This window comes from Artibeus jamaicensis, unplaced genomic scaffold (genome assembly GCF_021234435.1).
Source record: "Artibeus jamaicensis isolate MK-2021 breed Jamaican fruit bat unplaced genomic scaffold, CSHL_Jam_final contig_233, whole genome shotgun sequence".
NCBI lineage: Eukaryota > Metazoa > Chordata > Mammalia > Chiroptera > Phyllostomidae > Artibeus > Artibeus jamaicensis.
Genome location: NW_026521486.1, coordinates 51,159,161 through 51,172,122, shown reverse-complemented (window position 1 = coordinate 51,172,122; position 12,962 = coordinate 51,159,161). Strand labels below are relative to the sequence as shown.

The following is a 12,962-nucleotide window of genomic DNA, read 5'->3' as shown; positions in this document are numbered from 1 at the left end:
CTCGAAGATAAGAGAAGGTGAATGTTTTGAGTCAGAGGGGGCAAGCCTCACAGGAGAAACTGAGCTGAGGAGGGAGGAGGCTGAGCCCATCAGCACCGCGGGGGTCATGGGTATGGGTGTTATCTTTCACTGAGGCCCTGGAAGGAAGCATAGATGCAGAAATTAAAAAATGGAGCAAGTTACGCTATCACCTCATCCCATGTGATATTTCTGAGTCTGTGTAAAGAAGTCACACAAAAGATGTGACCTACTTTCTCACTCCCCGAAGGAATACAGATGGAAGTTGGATATGAGATTCACTCAAATGTGACTGCAACTCATATTGATAAGACAGTGTGTTCTCAGGCACACCCCTTCATTCTCTCTGAAAAGTTTCTCCCTATCTCACCTTTCTTGGTGGGAGGCCTGTGGGAGGTGGGGCTGGGGAAGGGAAACGTGGGCAGGGGGCTGCATGAAGGGAAGGAGAGAGAGCAGAGAGATGCAATTTCTACACTTGAAGTGAAAGACCAAGGGCATGAGGACAAGGACAGGAAGACAGGGATAACAGTAGTGGGTGTAAACATGATTTAGAGTGTTCGGTTGACAATGGCAGCACATCAGACAATAAGGTGTGGTGATTGCTAGGGACAGGCTGGGGACCGAGAAGAGAGTGTGGCGTAGAGCCTGCTTTGTCTCTTCTGTAGTCAAACCATTCTGGGAACATTGCTAAATAAGAACAGAGGACAGTGGCCAAGAGAGGTGATGGGGAATAAAAAACCTGGCCACGTGTGGACGATGGAAGGTCCTGGAGAAGAGAAGTCTTTGGTGATGGGGGCGGGGGCGGGGAGCGGTTAATGTGATGGCTAACTGCAAAGATTTGAAGAGTTTCCCTAACAAAGGGGGGTTGACCATAGTTGGTGACCCAGATGGACATGTGAGAACTGCAGTAGATTTGGCTCAATATAAAAAGCATCATTGTATTAATCCTGAGATGAGAGAGGGAGAGGCCACATGGGGAGTTAGCACATTCAAGCAGAGGTTGGCTAACCATTTGGCAGGAGGTTGAGGGAGGAAGTGAAGGATGGGTGGGGATATGTATATCTTAGGGCAGGATTTGACATCTTTGCTGCCCTAAGAATTCACGGATGAAGCCTGAGAAAAAGGAAAAAAGGAATTCCCCCTCATTTATATTTGGGAAAATTAAGATCAGATGCCAGGCGAGGACCTGGTCATGGAAAGGTCAAGGGCTCTAGCCAGGATTGTAAAACTAACCCAAGTTTTCTGGCACCACCAGAACTATCACAGGGTGTGGACTTGATTATCCCTGGATTATCCCTGTGTATATGATATTGTTAGAGAATCCACATTAGCTCTTGGGAAAAAAACAAGGGCAAGGCCAACCTCAGGCCCTCTTTCCCATCCTCATCCTTCTGTGTGGGAATTGGGATAGTCCCAGAGAACATGTGCCTGTCTTTTCTCTTCAGAAGACTTGACCATCTCAGTCATGGTCAAAGAGGGAACCATGTGACTGAATTCTGGGAATACAGGAACAGGGATTACACAGAAGAGGGGCATAAGAAATGAAGGCCAAAGAAAGAACAGTTAATCAAGGAGAATCTTGGAGTTTAAATGAAAACTCTCAAAGTGATATTGTGGGCCTGAGCACCGGGGGCTAGCACTAAAACACACCAGAAGGGATCAACAATATTCCTGTTACAGACAAGGAGTAATCCCACCGGGAGCAATGGGTAATTCCCTAGCTCTTTATGACATATAAGATGCTCCCACATGTGTGAGCTCTTATGATTCTCTCTGGCCTTGGGTGAGGGGCTGGGGAGACCATGTGTGGGGGTTTTGCGGTCCTTCTAGAAACCATGGAGCCCTCCATCCCTGTTTCTGGACAAAGGGACGCTATTCTCACAAGGCTGATAGTCAGAGGGAGAGCAAACGGTTCCATCCATTTATGGACAGAAGGACAGCAGGAGGGAACACAGCACTCAGGGCCGCAAGACTCCCAGGGAAGGTTTGCCAGCTGCTCCTCCCTCTGAGAGGCCATGGCAGGGCGGGGTGCTCTGGCAATCTAAATTTAATTCCACCAGTTTCTCATCTACATAGATTTTAATCTGGGGACATGGTGAACAGGAGGAGCAACCATTGGTTTAAGAAAATTCCCACTCTGTCTGACCTGGGACTAGGCGTGCACTTCTGGGCTGAGAAAGTCCTTGGTCTAAAGGAAATCTCTCAAGAATGTCACCTCACCCTCAATTACCAGCCAGTTGGCCCAGGTTGTGTCTTCTAATTATGAGCCATGTGCTTTGACAGTCTCCTCAAGTGCAGTGTAACCCCCATGATTTTCATAGACCTGCTGCCCCGGTTTTATCAGGTTCCTGGTCAGTCCAGGGAACTGTGTGTCTTCAGGTGGATCAACACCCTGTTACAAGGCTGATCTGGGAACTTGGGATGTTGTGAGGTTGTTGAGCATGGAGGGTTGGTTCTGGATGTCTTAGTGCCAGGCCAGAAGGTCTTGTGTGGGGTTCTGATTATGTGGCCCGGCTTCCATACCTGTTCCAATGTGCTTAGCTCTGGGGATGGTTCTCATTCTGCAGAGCAGGCATTCAACTGAGGGAGTAGCTCCCGGTCTAGCCTCACTTCCTTCCACTCCAGGTGTGTTCAGCATTTCTTCCTTTATGCGATGGGCCCCCAGCTTCCTGGGCACAGATCTATGGACCCCCTAAACATTTCTCTCACAAAATGGCTCCCTTTCAAGAACCTAAACTTTCTGTCTGAGTCTTTCCACTTTTAGGGTAAATGACCTACCTAGGGTTGCACAGCTATACCTTTGCAGCCAGAAGTGGCACCTGTTCTGGCTGACTCCATGCCTCAAAGTAAGACAACCTGAACCTTCCTCTTCTACATGCTCACTTGTGGCTTCCTCCTTTCAGGCCTCTCCTCTGCTCCAGCACGGCTAGTGGGTAACTCCTGGGGACCTCCTTCTTTTCTGTCTGTCCTGAACAGGCTGCCCCTAGTTGTGCACCTCTTCCTCTTGTATAAGAAGCCTCAGCCCCACCTCTGCTGGTTACTAGCTTTCAACATCTCACCCCGCCTCCCCATTGTTTGTCCTTCTCCTTTACACCTCCCAGGTTTCAGCTTTCCCCACTTCCCTGAAATTTCCTTCTCCCACATTTCTGGTGGAGTCCCACAGGGCTGGGTGGCTTGTCATTGCATGTTTCTTTTCAATACTTTTCTCAGCCCCATCCCTCAAAAAGCAACCAAAACATCACCACACCTGTCCCAACCGTGGCCTGTCTGTGGCAACCTCATCTCCATGACCAGTTCTGGGGTATGTGTGTACGTCCTGGGGGTTGGAGGTGCTCTGGTGTTCTGTTATCCAGCACTGATGGTGGTATTCCTCAGGTGCAGGGGACTGTGTGTGGGGCTGGGGAAAAAGGGGGGGCTGGGAGGGCACCCAAAGACACGGAGGACTGACTCCTGCTTTTATAGAGTTTATAGAACAATTGAAGGACCAAAAAATGCACACATACATGCACACAAATACACATGCATACATGTACACACATGTGAAAATGAGCCAATCTATGTATTAATATGTACTTAAATCTGGCAGCAACTGAGTTTAGAAAAAGGAATCGGTGGATTGTTTGAGTAGTGTTAGTCAAGGAAAACTCCCTGGAGGAGCCAGCCTGTCCACTGCCTGGTCGAGCCAGGAGACGTAGGCATTTGCCCTCAAGGCCTGATGGATCGAACACAGATTCAGGCCCAAATGCTCATGAATTTAGACCTTAGGTGCTTCAGAGGTAGAATATGGATAGGAGTATGAAGAGAATTTCCAAGGCAACTGGAAGGCCTTTCAGAGAAGAGTAGAAGTGGCTTGGAAGACAAAGAGGAAGAGAGAAGAAAGGAAGAAGAGGGCTGAATAGTCTGAGCAAAACATGGGCATGGAAAACCCAAGGCGAGAGGGTGACCAGGAAATCTGTAATGCAGGTGATGGAGCAGGAGGTCAATGACAAAAAGGAGACCAGTGGCTGAAGGCGGGCATGCACTTGAAGTTTGACAAGCTTGGCTTGTCAGGTACCACCCGGGGAACTTGGGCATGTATTTAAGAACCTAGGTTGTCTTTTCTTTAAAATGGGGCCAATAACTATCACCTTGTGAACTTTGTGTGATGTTTAAATGAGATGTAGCTTCTCGCACTTTGTTGGTGCCTGTAGATATTAATGCCTCTTTTCTCTTTCATTTCATTTTTATTTTCATTTTGCCTTTATTTTATAAATTTGGAGTACACAAATCAGCCAGGAATGAGAGCATGTGGTTAACTTTAATATCCCATTTTAATATCACCACACACCCTTTGCAGACCTGGGGACATCACAGGAAATGATGAGGTTGGTTAGCTTGCAGCAGGGCAGTTTCCAGCCCTATTGGGTTGCCTCAAAAGTAAAGAGTGGGAAGAGAGTAGGAGTTCAATTTGGAAATTGGAGGATTCCTAGGCATTGATTGTATGACTTGGGAACATTTTTGACTTCTTTGGGTCTGCCTTCTCACATCTTGATACACAGGTCAGATGGTGAGGGTCTTTGAGTTCCTGCAGATGGTAGTATTCTGTGATTCTCTGTGCCCTCACTTATGGGAACCAGTTCCAATGGCCTGTCCTTGAGCCCCTTCTCCAGTTTAGCAGGAAAACCCTTAAACTGAAACCAGAAAACTCAAGTGCTGGTCCCAGACGTGTCTTCTCTTAGCTGGAGTGTCAAAGCAAGTCATTTAATCTCTCCCATCCTTAATTTTCTGTTTTGTAAAAAGAGCTTGACTGCCTAGTTCTCAGGGCTCTTGACAAGATAGCATTTGTGTATGTTTTTGTTGAAGTGAAATATAAGCTGATGGTGATTTATATGCCTTCTTGTTCCTTCTAATCCCTGTGTCTCTTTCTCTCATCATGGTAGCAGCTAGAGCAAATTTTTCCATTCTGTAAATTGTCTAGTGATTACCTGACCATCCACCTCTTTGATTTTTCTCTATGTCAGTTTCTTAGTTGGAGGATGAAAGCACAAATCTGCTGCAAAGATACGTTGTTGGCTGGCAGAATTGAGAGAATGAATGCACACACATGCATATACATCTGATACAAACACATATGTGCACCCCTCCAAAATGCTAGAAGGAATCAGTTGTGCAGAATGATATGTCTCATGAGGGAGTATGCTGAAATAAAAAAAGTTTTGACTGCCTGTCAGAAGACGATTAGGCAACCGTCATTATCATGCCAAGACCATCCCAGGTCCCATTGTTCCTAGTCAGGAACAAGATCTGGATTACTCATACCCTATAGAGATGGTTGGTTTAGCAGCCCAAGGATGTTAGTGTTAAGACAGCTCTGACAACAGCGCCATGGAGATGATGGGGAAGGAGGGGGAGTAGTGGAGAGGCAAGTGGCACTTTCTGGAGGAGGGTATAGGACAAAAACTGTGGGAGAAGAGGAAAGACAAGGCCTAGTGGCTGGAAAGGGCTGACACTCAGCTGTCTTGGTTCAGAATCACAGGGCAACAGGACCAGATGGTTTTCATAGACCCCTTTTCCTGCACATCTTGTGTTCCACAGTGGAGAGCACCTGTACAGAGCTACGATTTACCACTTAGTGTTGCTTAGAGCCAGCCGAAGACAGTGCTGGCTTCTCCTCACTGAACTGGAAAATTCTGTGTTTACGTGCAAGTGTGGGGAGCATGCCAGGCTTGTAAGAAGCCTCAAGTTGAAAGTCTGCGGGGAGTTCAGATCTTTCCAGACTTCAATGCCAGTACTACCTATTATGGTTGATCAAGTGATGCTCTCTAGGAAGGATCATAGGGTTACCTGACCCATTGCAATGCATGCTGGGCACCCTTGCACCTGGATAGAAGTAAAATCTTCCCATGAACTCTGCACCTCCAATTAATCTCCTTTTCTCAGAGTGAATTGAAGAACATCTTCCAAGCATGTTCATGTGTCTGGAGCCAAGGGTTCAAAGAAATAAAATGTGCCTCCTGCTGATGGAGTTCTCTGCAGTGAGAGAGTTTCCCATGCTGTCTGGCTTTATACGAAACGAGGAGCATGGCCCAAATTCAATTGCTGTGCTGTCATAACAACATGCTGGTCAGAATCTTGCACACTGTAGCTAAGCATTCTCGGTTCAAATCCCAGACAATGCCATTTACTCTCTAGTTAAACTTGGGCAGGCTATTCAACTCCTGTGCCTCATTTTTCTTATTTTAAAATGGGTGACATAACAGCATCTATCTCAAAGCTGTGAAAATTAAGTTGATATGTGTAATATACATAGAATGGTGCCTGGTATGTGATCAGTTTTTGACACGTTAACTACTATTAGTAGTACTATTGCCATTACTATTGTCCAGAAACAATTTTAGCTTGTAGATCAGGCTTTCCAGATGCCCTTTCAAATCTACCTTCACCTCCATATAGTCCAGTGTGAAACTTGAACCACCTGTCAAGTCCTACCTCCAGCCCTTTGCTTTACAAAATGTATAAAATAGCTTCTACCTGCTCACCTCACTGCTTTCCGTGATTTTCACCTGGCATGTGCCATCTGTTTGTATCTGTTTTCTGTTGCCGATGTCTCTGTCTCCTGCCCTGATCTATCTTTGAGGACAACGAACTGGAAAACTTAGAAAGAACACATCTTTCTCTTCTTATTCTTCCAGATTACCTACCTATCCATCCTGTTTGATGACAACTTCTTTTCCTCTCATCTTATTAAAGTGCATTTATAAATCTTACCTTTAATGAAAATAACTCCCTTTGACTGCTTATTTATCAGAACTCTGACTTTGTGTCAAGAGACAGAACTTGGAGAGCTCTGAGGTTTAGAGGGCAGCTCTCAGAAATGGGCTGGAGAGCTCCTTTTGAGATCAAGTATGGGGAAATGCACCTGTCAGGCCTGAGGACAGAATATCTTAGTAGTTGACAAGGGCAAGGCAAGAGTGGGAACTTGGACACATTTGCGACAGGAGGTTATGAAATCCTATGAAGAAGTACCAGGTGGCAGATATAGGGTCCTCTTTTCTCAAAGTCACAAGCACTTGAAGAGAGATTTTGTCTGATAAAATGATTACCACATGAGCAATCCTGCATGCACAGCAGTTTTGAAAACCATTCTGGGAGTGAGCTGTGCAGTGTTTATTGTATTGTTGAGGCCCGTAAAAATCTTGTATGGCTGCAGGCAAGCCAAACCCTTGAGTAGCAGTACGTCCCGCTGACTCGAGGACCAAGCCCAATCCCTCCCTGAATATAAGGGGAAGTCTCTGTGCTTGTGGTAGAGAAGTGTTAGCTCCTTCCCTTTCTCCACTGTCCTCCTACTCTCTCTAAGTCAACATGAGTCAACACTTTAGTTCCAGGTCTGGGTACCGGAGCGGAGGAGGCTTCAGTTCTGGCTCTGCTGGGATAGTCAGCTTACAACGCAGAAGTACTAGCTGCTCTGTGCGCCGTAGTGGGGGAGGTGGCGGGAGATTTTCAGGTGGCAGATGTGGTGCCGGGGGTGCTGGCGGAGGCTTTGGAAGTCGAAGTCTTGTGAACCTTGGTGGCAGTAAAAGTATCTCCATCAGTGTGGCTGGAGGAGGTAGACGTAGTGGTTTTGGTGGTGGTTATGGCTTTGGGGGTGGTGGTTTCGGTGGTGGTGGATTTGGGGGTGGTTTTGGCAGTGTTGGTTTGGGTGGTGGCTTTGGTAGTGGAGGTGGTTTTGGTGGAAGTGGTTTTGGGGGTGGTTTTGGGCCTGTCTGTCCCCCTGGCGGCATACAGGAAGTCACCATCAACCAGAGCCTTCTGCAGCCTCTCAATGTGGAGATTGACCCTGAAGTTCAAAAAATAAAGTCTCAAGAAAGGGAGCAAATCAAGTCACTCAACAACCAATTTGCCTCCTTCATTGACAAGGTGAGTTGACTTGCTCAGTGTCCTGGGTGAGCTGTTTCCAGTCCATTAAAGGTTGGTGCAGCCAACAATGTTTGGGTTAGAGCCTCAGTTTTCTGTGTTTAGAAAACTTAACAGGTATTTTTAGAACTGTCTTCTAGGAGACATGTTAGAAGCATGCTTGTGAACAACGTTAATGACTCAACTCTCTCTTGGACAAAGGGGTCTGAGGTCTACATAAATGCAGATCAATTTGACATCACCTCGAAGTGTTTTCTATTCAGCTCTTGGGTTGGATTGGGACTTACATATATTGAATGAAGATAACAGCAATGGGTTGAACTCAACCTTCTAGAGTGCAAATGAGAACCCTGGAAAAGGCCCCCTAGCCATCAAAAGGTAGTGGAGTGTAAACAGAGTGCATTAGATATTATAGCAGAAAGTATGTAGTCAGTGCCAGACATCTCAGAAGTGTTATGTACCTATTTCAAAGTGCAGTTGCAGGAATTTGTATATGTTTTGCTGTTTGCTTTTCATGTAGCTACTCTCTTCTAAAGTTCCACCTGAAATAATACTATAATTGTCATTCTCAGGGAAGTTAAACCTTCGCTGAATTAACAGTGAGCTGGGTTTTGTTTTGAAGATGATGCTAACTCAGTCTTCTCCTTTCTATTTTCCTCTTTGTCATGAGTAGAAAGACAGGAATTGAAGTTCTTTCCTCGTGAGGTATGGGCCTCGCTGTGTGGTGGCCCTGGCACTCAGTGGCCATAGGCTGCCATGTCTCTATCAGTGGGTGATGGGGTTTTGTGTTTTTAGGTGCGGTTCCTGGAGCAGCAGAACCAGGTGCTGCAAACAAAATGGGAGCTGCTGCAGCAGGTAGATACCTCCACCAGGACCCAGAACTTAGATCCCTACTTTGAGTCATATATCAACAGTCTTAGAAAGAGAATGGACCAACTGAAAAGCGATCGATCTCGAATGGATTCGGAACTGAAGAACATGCAAGACCTGGTGGAAGATTACCGGAACAAGTAAGGCAACCTGGATGGGCAATTCTTGACGGTCATTCTAAAATATTTCCAGAAAGTAGCAAGCTAAGACTATGAACAATATGGTATGTTATCTTTTCTCAGGTTACAGGCAAATCCATTTGACATTTTCAGAAATCTTCATATTTTTAGCAGATGGAAATTGTTTAATGGTTTTATTGCTCAGAGGAAAGGGGTGGCCAAAATGTCCTAGGCTAGTCATAGAAAAGCAATGAGAAGCAGTGCCCCATTTAGTCTAGAAACCTAAACTTCAGGCCTCACCTTTTCTGAATCTCTTACTCACTTTTGATATCCTTGCAGGTATGAGGAAGAGATCAACAAACGGACAAATGCAGAGAATGAATTTGTGACCGTCAAAAAGGTGAGCACACTCTGTGGGATGGACCTCACAGCTAAGACAAACAATAGGACAGGGTCTCCAATTACTAAGCAGAATGAAGTCATGATATGGAGAGCCGAGTAGAGGGCCTGATGAACAGCTGAAACAGTTTTCCTTCTACATTATCACAGGCCTGGACTTACCAGGCTCTCTGCTTCTCCAAAGCTCTCAGCACTTCGGGGAGTATGTGGGGAAGCTAGCTCTCAGCAAATCGGGCAAGCTCCTTTGTGATTGTGATCCCAAAGGTGGGGCGATTTAGAAATTCTGATCCACCTGTGACATAAAGGTGTGAAGGAGACCCCCAAACCTTTTTCTCCTTGGAAAAATCCCCTCAAAGCTGGTGAGAGAGATTTATCCTGGAAAGATTGACTTCATGCTGTCTATTGCTCCTCTAGGATGTGGATGCTGCTTATATGAACAAAGTGGAACTTCAGGCCAAAGTTGACAACTTGCGTCAGGAAATTGATTTCTTCACAGCACTCTACCAAATGGTAAGTCCTCTGACTTCAACCACTGAGTTCTCCACTGAGTGGAGAACTTTTAAGCTTGAACCGCACCCCCCCACCCCACACTGTCCAGAAGAATAGTGATGCATCTTTCATCTCCCAATCTCTCTATTGTCTAAGTTGTTTTCTGATTTAAGACAGTCAGAGTCACTGAACTATCTATGTCTTACAGGAGCTGTCTCAGATGCAGACTCATATCAGTGATACCAATGTCATCCTCTCCATGGACAATAACCGCAGTCTGGACCTGGACAGCATCATTGCTGAGGTCAAGACCCAGTACGAGGAGATTGCCCAGAGGAGCAAGGCTGAAGCTGAGGCCCTGTACCAGACCAAGGTGAATGGGCTGACTGTTTGGCCAGTTTTCTTGAAATGTCTTGTTTTGCTACCCCATGTTTTCTCTTACATTTGTGTGCATGAGTCGGGGTATATGCTCTGTCACATCTAATTGACCTGATTTACCACATTTAGTATGAAGAGCTCCAGATCACTGCTGGCCAACATGGGGACAACTTGAAAAATTCAAAGATGGAGATTTCTGAGCTGAATCGGGTGATCCAGAGACTTAGGTCTGAAATCGACAGTGTAAAGAAGCAGGTACTTGTTTCTTTCTTCTACTTAGCAGGTGGTGAGTGAGAGAAGAGGCAGCAAAGAGGTTTCAGGGTAGCATTTAGAGGAATGCCAAGAAGTAGAGCAGTTTTGACTCAGGCCCAAGAGAGGCTGCTGCAACACTTTTAAGGGCTTTAAGGAAAGCAACACGGTTGTGAGCTGTCCAGAGGCAGGTGAATGCATGAGGGGACTTAAGCTCTTGTGGTTCTATTGGGCCCAGACTACTGGCCTCACTGTGGTGGAGAGATCAATTTGAGATGAGAAGGTGAAGGTGGGGTTAGGTGTTAGGATGAGTGTGTAATGTGCTGGATTCTCCCTTCTCAGATTTCTGCACTGCAGCAATCCATCAGCGATGCTGAGCAGCGTGGTGAGAATGCCCTCAAAGATGCCCAGAACAAACTGAATGACCTGGAGGATGCCCTGCAGAAAGCCAAGGAGAACCTGGCCCGCCTGCTGCGGGACTATCAGGAGCTGATGAACACCAAGCTGGCCCTAGATCTGGAGATTGCCACCTATAGGACCCTCTTGGAAGGAGAGGAAAGCAGGTGAGAAAGGGAGCCTGGGCAGTCTGGCTTCTTATGTGCTTCCTCCCTTGCAAGCTGACTGCTCTTGAAGATGCAGCTGTGCAACTGCAGCTTGTCCTGGGTGTGGGGAAGGGAAAGATGCACCATGCAGGAGGAAAGGCTTGATTTCACTCTGGGAGCCACAGCCCCATACTTTTCTTTTCCCTTTTGTTTTTGTTACTTATGTACATTTTTATTGATTGATTGATTTTAGAGAGAGGAAGAAGGAGAGCGAAGCATCCATTTGTGGTTCCACTTCTTTAGGCATTTGTTGATTCCTCTTTGTTTGTGCCCTCACTGGGGACAGAGCCCACCACCTTGGCCTATCAGGATGGTGCTGTAACCAAATGAGATGCCGGCCAAGGCACCCACACTTCTTTTTTGAGTGCTAGAGCTCTCTATGAAGTGCTTTGAGATGGAGTTATTAATTCTTTATCTGGGTTGGCTCAGACGTTTTCTGACCTAAAGTCAGTGCCTTTAAAGGTAACTTGCATTAACTTCAAGACTCTTGTCTAATTTACATAGTGATATCTTCCTGTTTGTGAGAAAAATGACAGTCTTGAGAGGCCAGAGAGGACTGGATTAGGTTTCAGATCAAAGAGGAGCCCCAGCTAGGGAGCTTTGGGATGCAGAGAGGGCCTGGGATGTGCTTCCTGAAGCTGGAGAGTGATGAGGGGTTTGCTTTCCTTTCTCCTCCAGGATGTCTGGAGAGTGTGCCCCCAACGTGAGTGTGTGTAAGTACAGCACAGGGTGTGTGCAGGTTTGGTGGTGCTGGGGAGTGGGGGTTGGAAAGGAGCTGGACTTGAAGATAACTGATGTTCCATTGCAGCTGTGAGCACCAGTCACACCAGCATCAGCGGAAGTGGTGGCAGAGGAGGCGGAGGTAGCTTCGGCTACAGCTCCTCTGGAGGTGGCAGCTATGGCGGCGGATCCGGATCCGGAGGTGGCAGCTATGGCGGTGGATCCGGAGGTGGCAGCTATGGCTCCGGAGGCGGCGGTGGAGGCAGCTACGGCGGCGCCGGCGGCAGCAGTGGGGGACACAGAGGCGGTTCTGGAGGGGGTGGCGGTAGCTCCGGAGGCAGGGGTTCTGCCACTGGCGGCGTCTCCGAAGGCAGCTTCAGCTCCTCTGGAGGCCGGGGATCCAGCTCTGGGGGCACAAAGACCTCCAGTGGCAGTTCCAGCGTGAAGTTTGTTTCTTCCAGCTATTCCCGAGGAACCAGATAAAGAGGCGTTCTCTACCCTGTTAGCTAGCTCTCCCTCTCCATCACTACCAAATATGCTTGGGAAGACCAAAGTCAGTTGCCCCATCCTTATTGAAGAAAAAGCCTGCTGGTTAGTTACATTAGCTCATCTTATTTCCCCAGCTCTTTCCTTTCTGTCCTGCTTCCCAAAGAAGTTTTTAAGTCAGGGTCTAGCTCAGTCCCTGGCTATGATCCTGCTTTGTGTTTTGCCTCAGAAATGGTTCAACCATCACAACTACACACATCACATTTCAGAGCAGTTCCTAAGTCAGCCAGTGGCCCGCTGGGTAGACCCACAGCTTCTTTGTCATGCATGGAGCCATGTGCTCCGGACAGTTACTATCCTGTCTCTTGCAGCAAACTCTGCTGCTTTGGTTTTGTACATATGGTGTAAACAAGTTAGATTGACTTTTGTGGAGAGGTCATAAACTCCTGCTTCCCTGTGTTGCTGCAATAAACTGCATTTGAAATTCCCTCTGAATCTCAAGCTCCTTTGTTCACGACACTGTCTACCTTGGATGGGTACTTTGTGGGAGGGGAAGGAGACCCTAGGGCTGCTTGGCATATGGGGAAGTTGGGGAGGCTGGTCAGACAACATTTAACTTTAAATATTTAACGTTTAACTAACAAGCTCTTTACAATAGGGTAGCTATGTCATGGAGGAATGGAGGAACTGGGGTAGCAGCTTTCACTTATCTGAGGAGGTTTTTTGAAAAGGGCAGTGA

General features: G+C 46.8%; 1 protein-coding gene across 1 annotated transcript; it reads left to right on the top strand.

The window, feature by feature from the left end:
- The first annotated feature begins 7,328 nt into the window (after window positions 1–7,328).
- On the top strand, window positions 7,329–12,710 carry KRT1 (keratin 1). The gene is made up of 9 exons (XM_037135229.2): window positions 7,329–7,914; window positions 8,707–8,921; window positions 9,240–9,300; window positions 9,714–9,809; window positions 9,997–10,161; window positions 10,296–10,421; window positions 10,758–10,978; window positions 11,696–11,730; window positions 11,826–12,710. Exons 1-9 carry the CDS (start codon window positions 7,360–7,362, stop codon window positions 12,218–12,220), a joined length of 1,869 nt encoding a protein of 622 aa, XP_036991124.1. The 5' UTR covers window positions 7,329–7,359; the 3' UTR covers window positions 12,221–12,710.
- The last annotated feature ends 252 nt before the right edge of the window (window positions 12,711–12,962 follow it).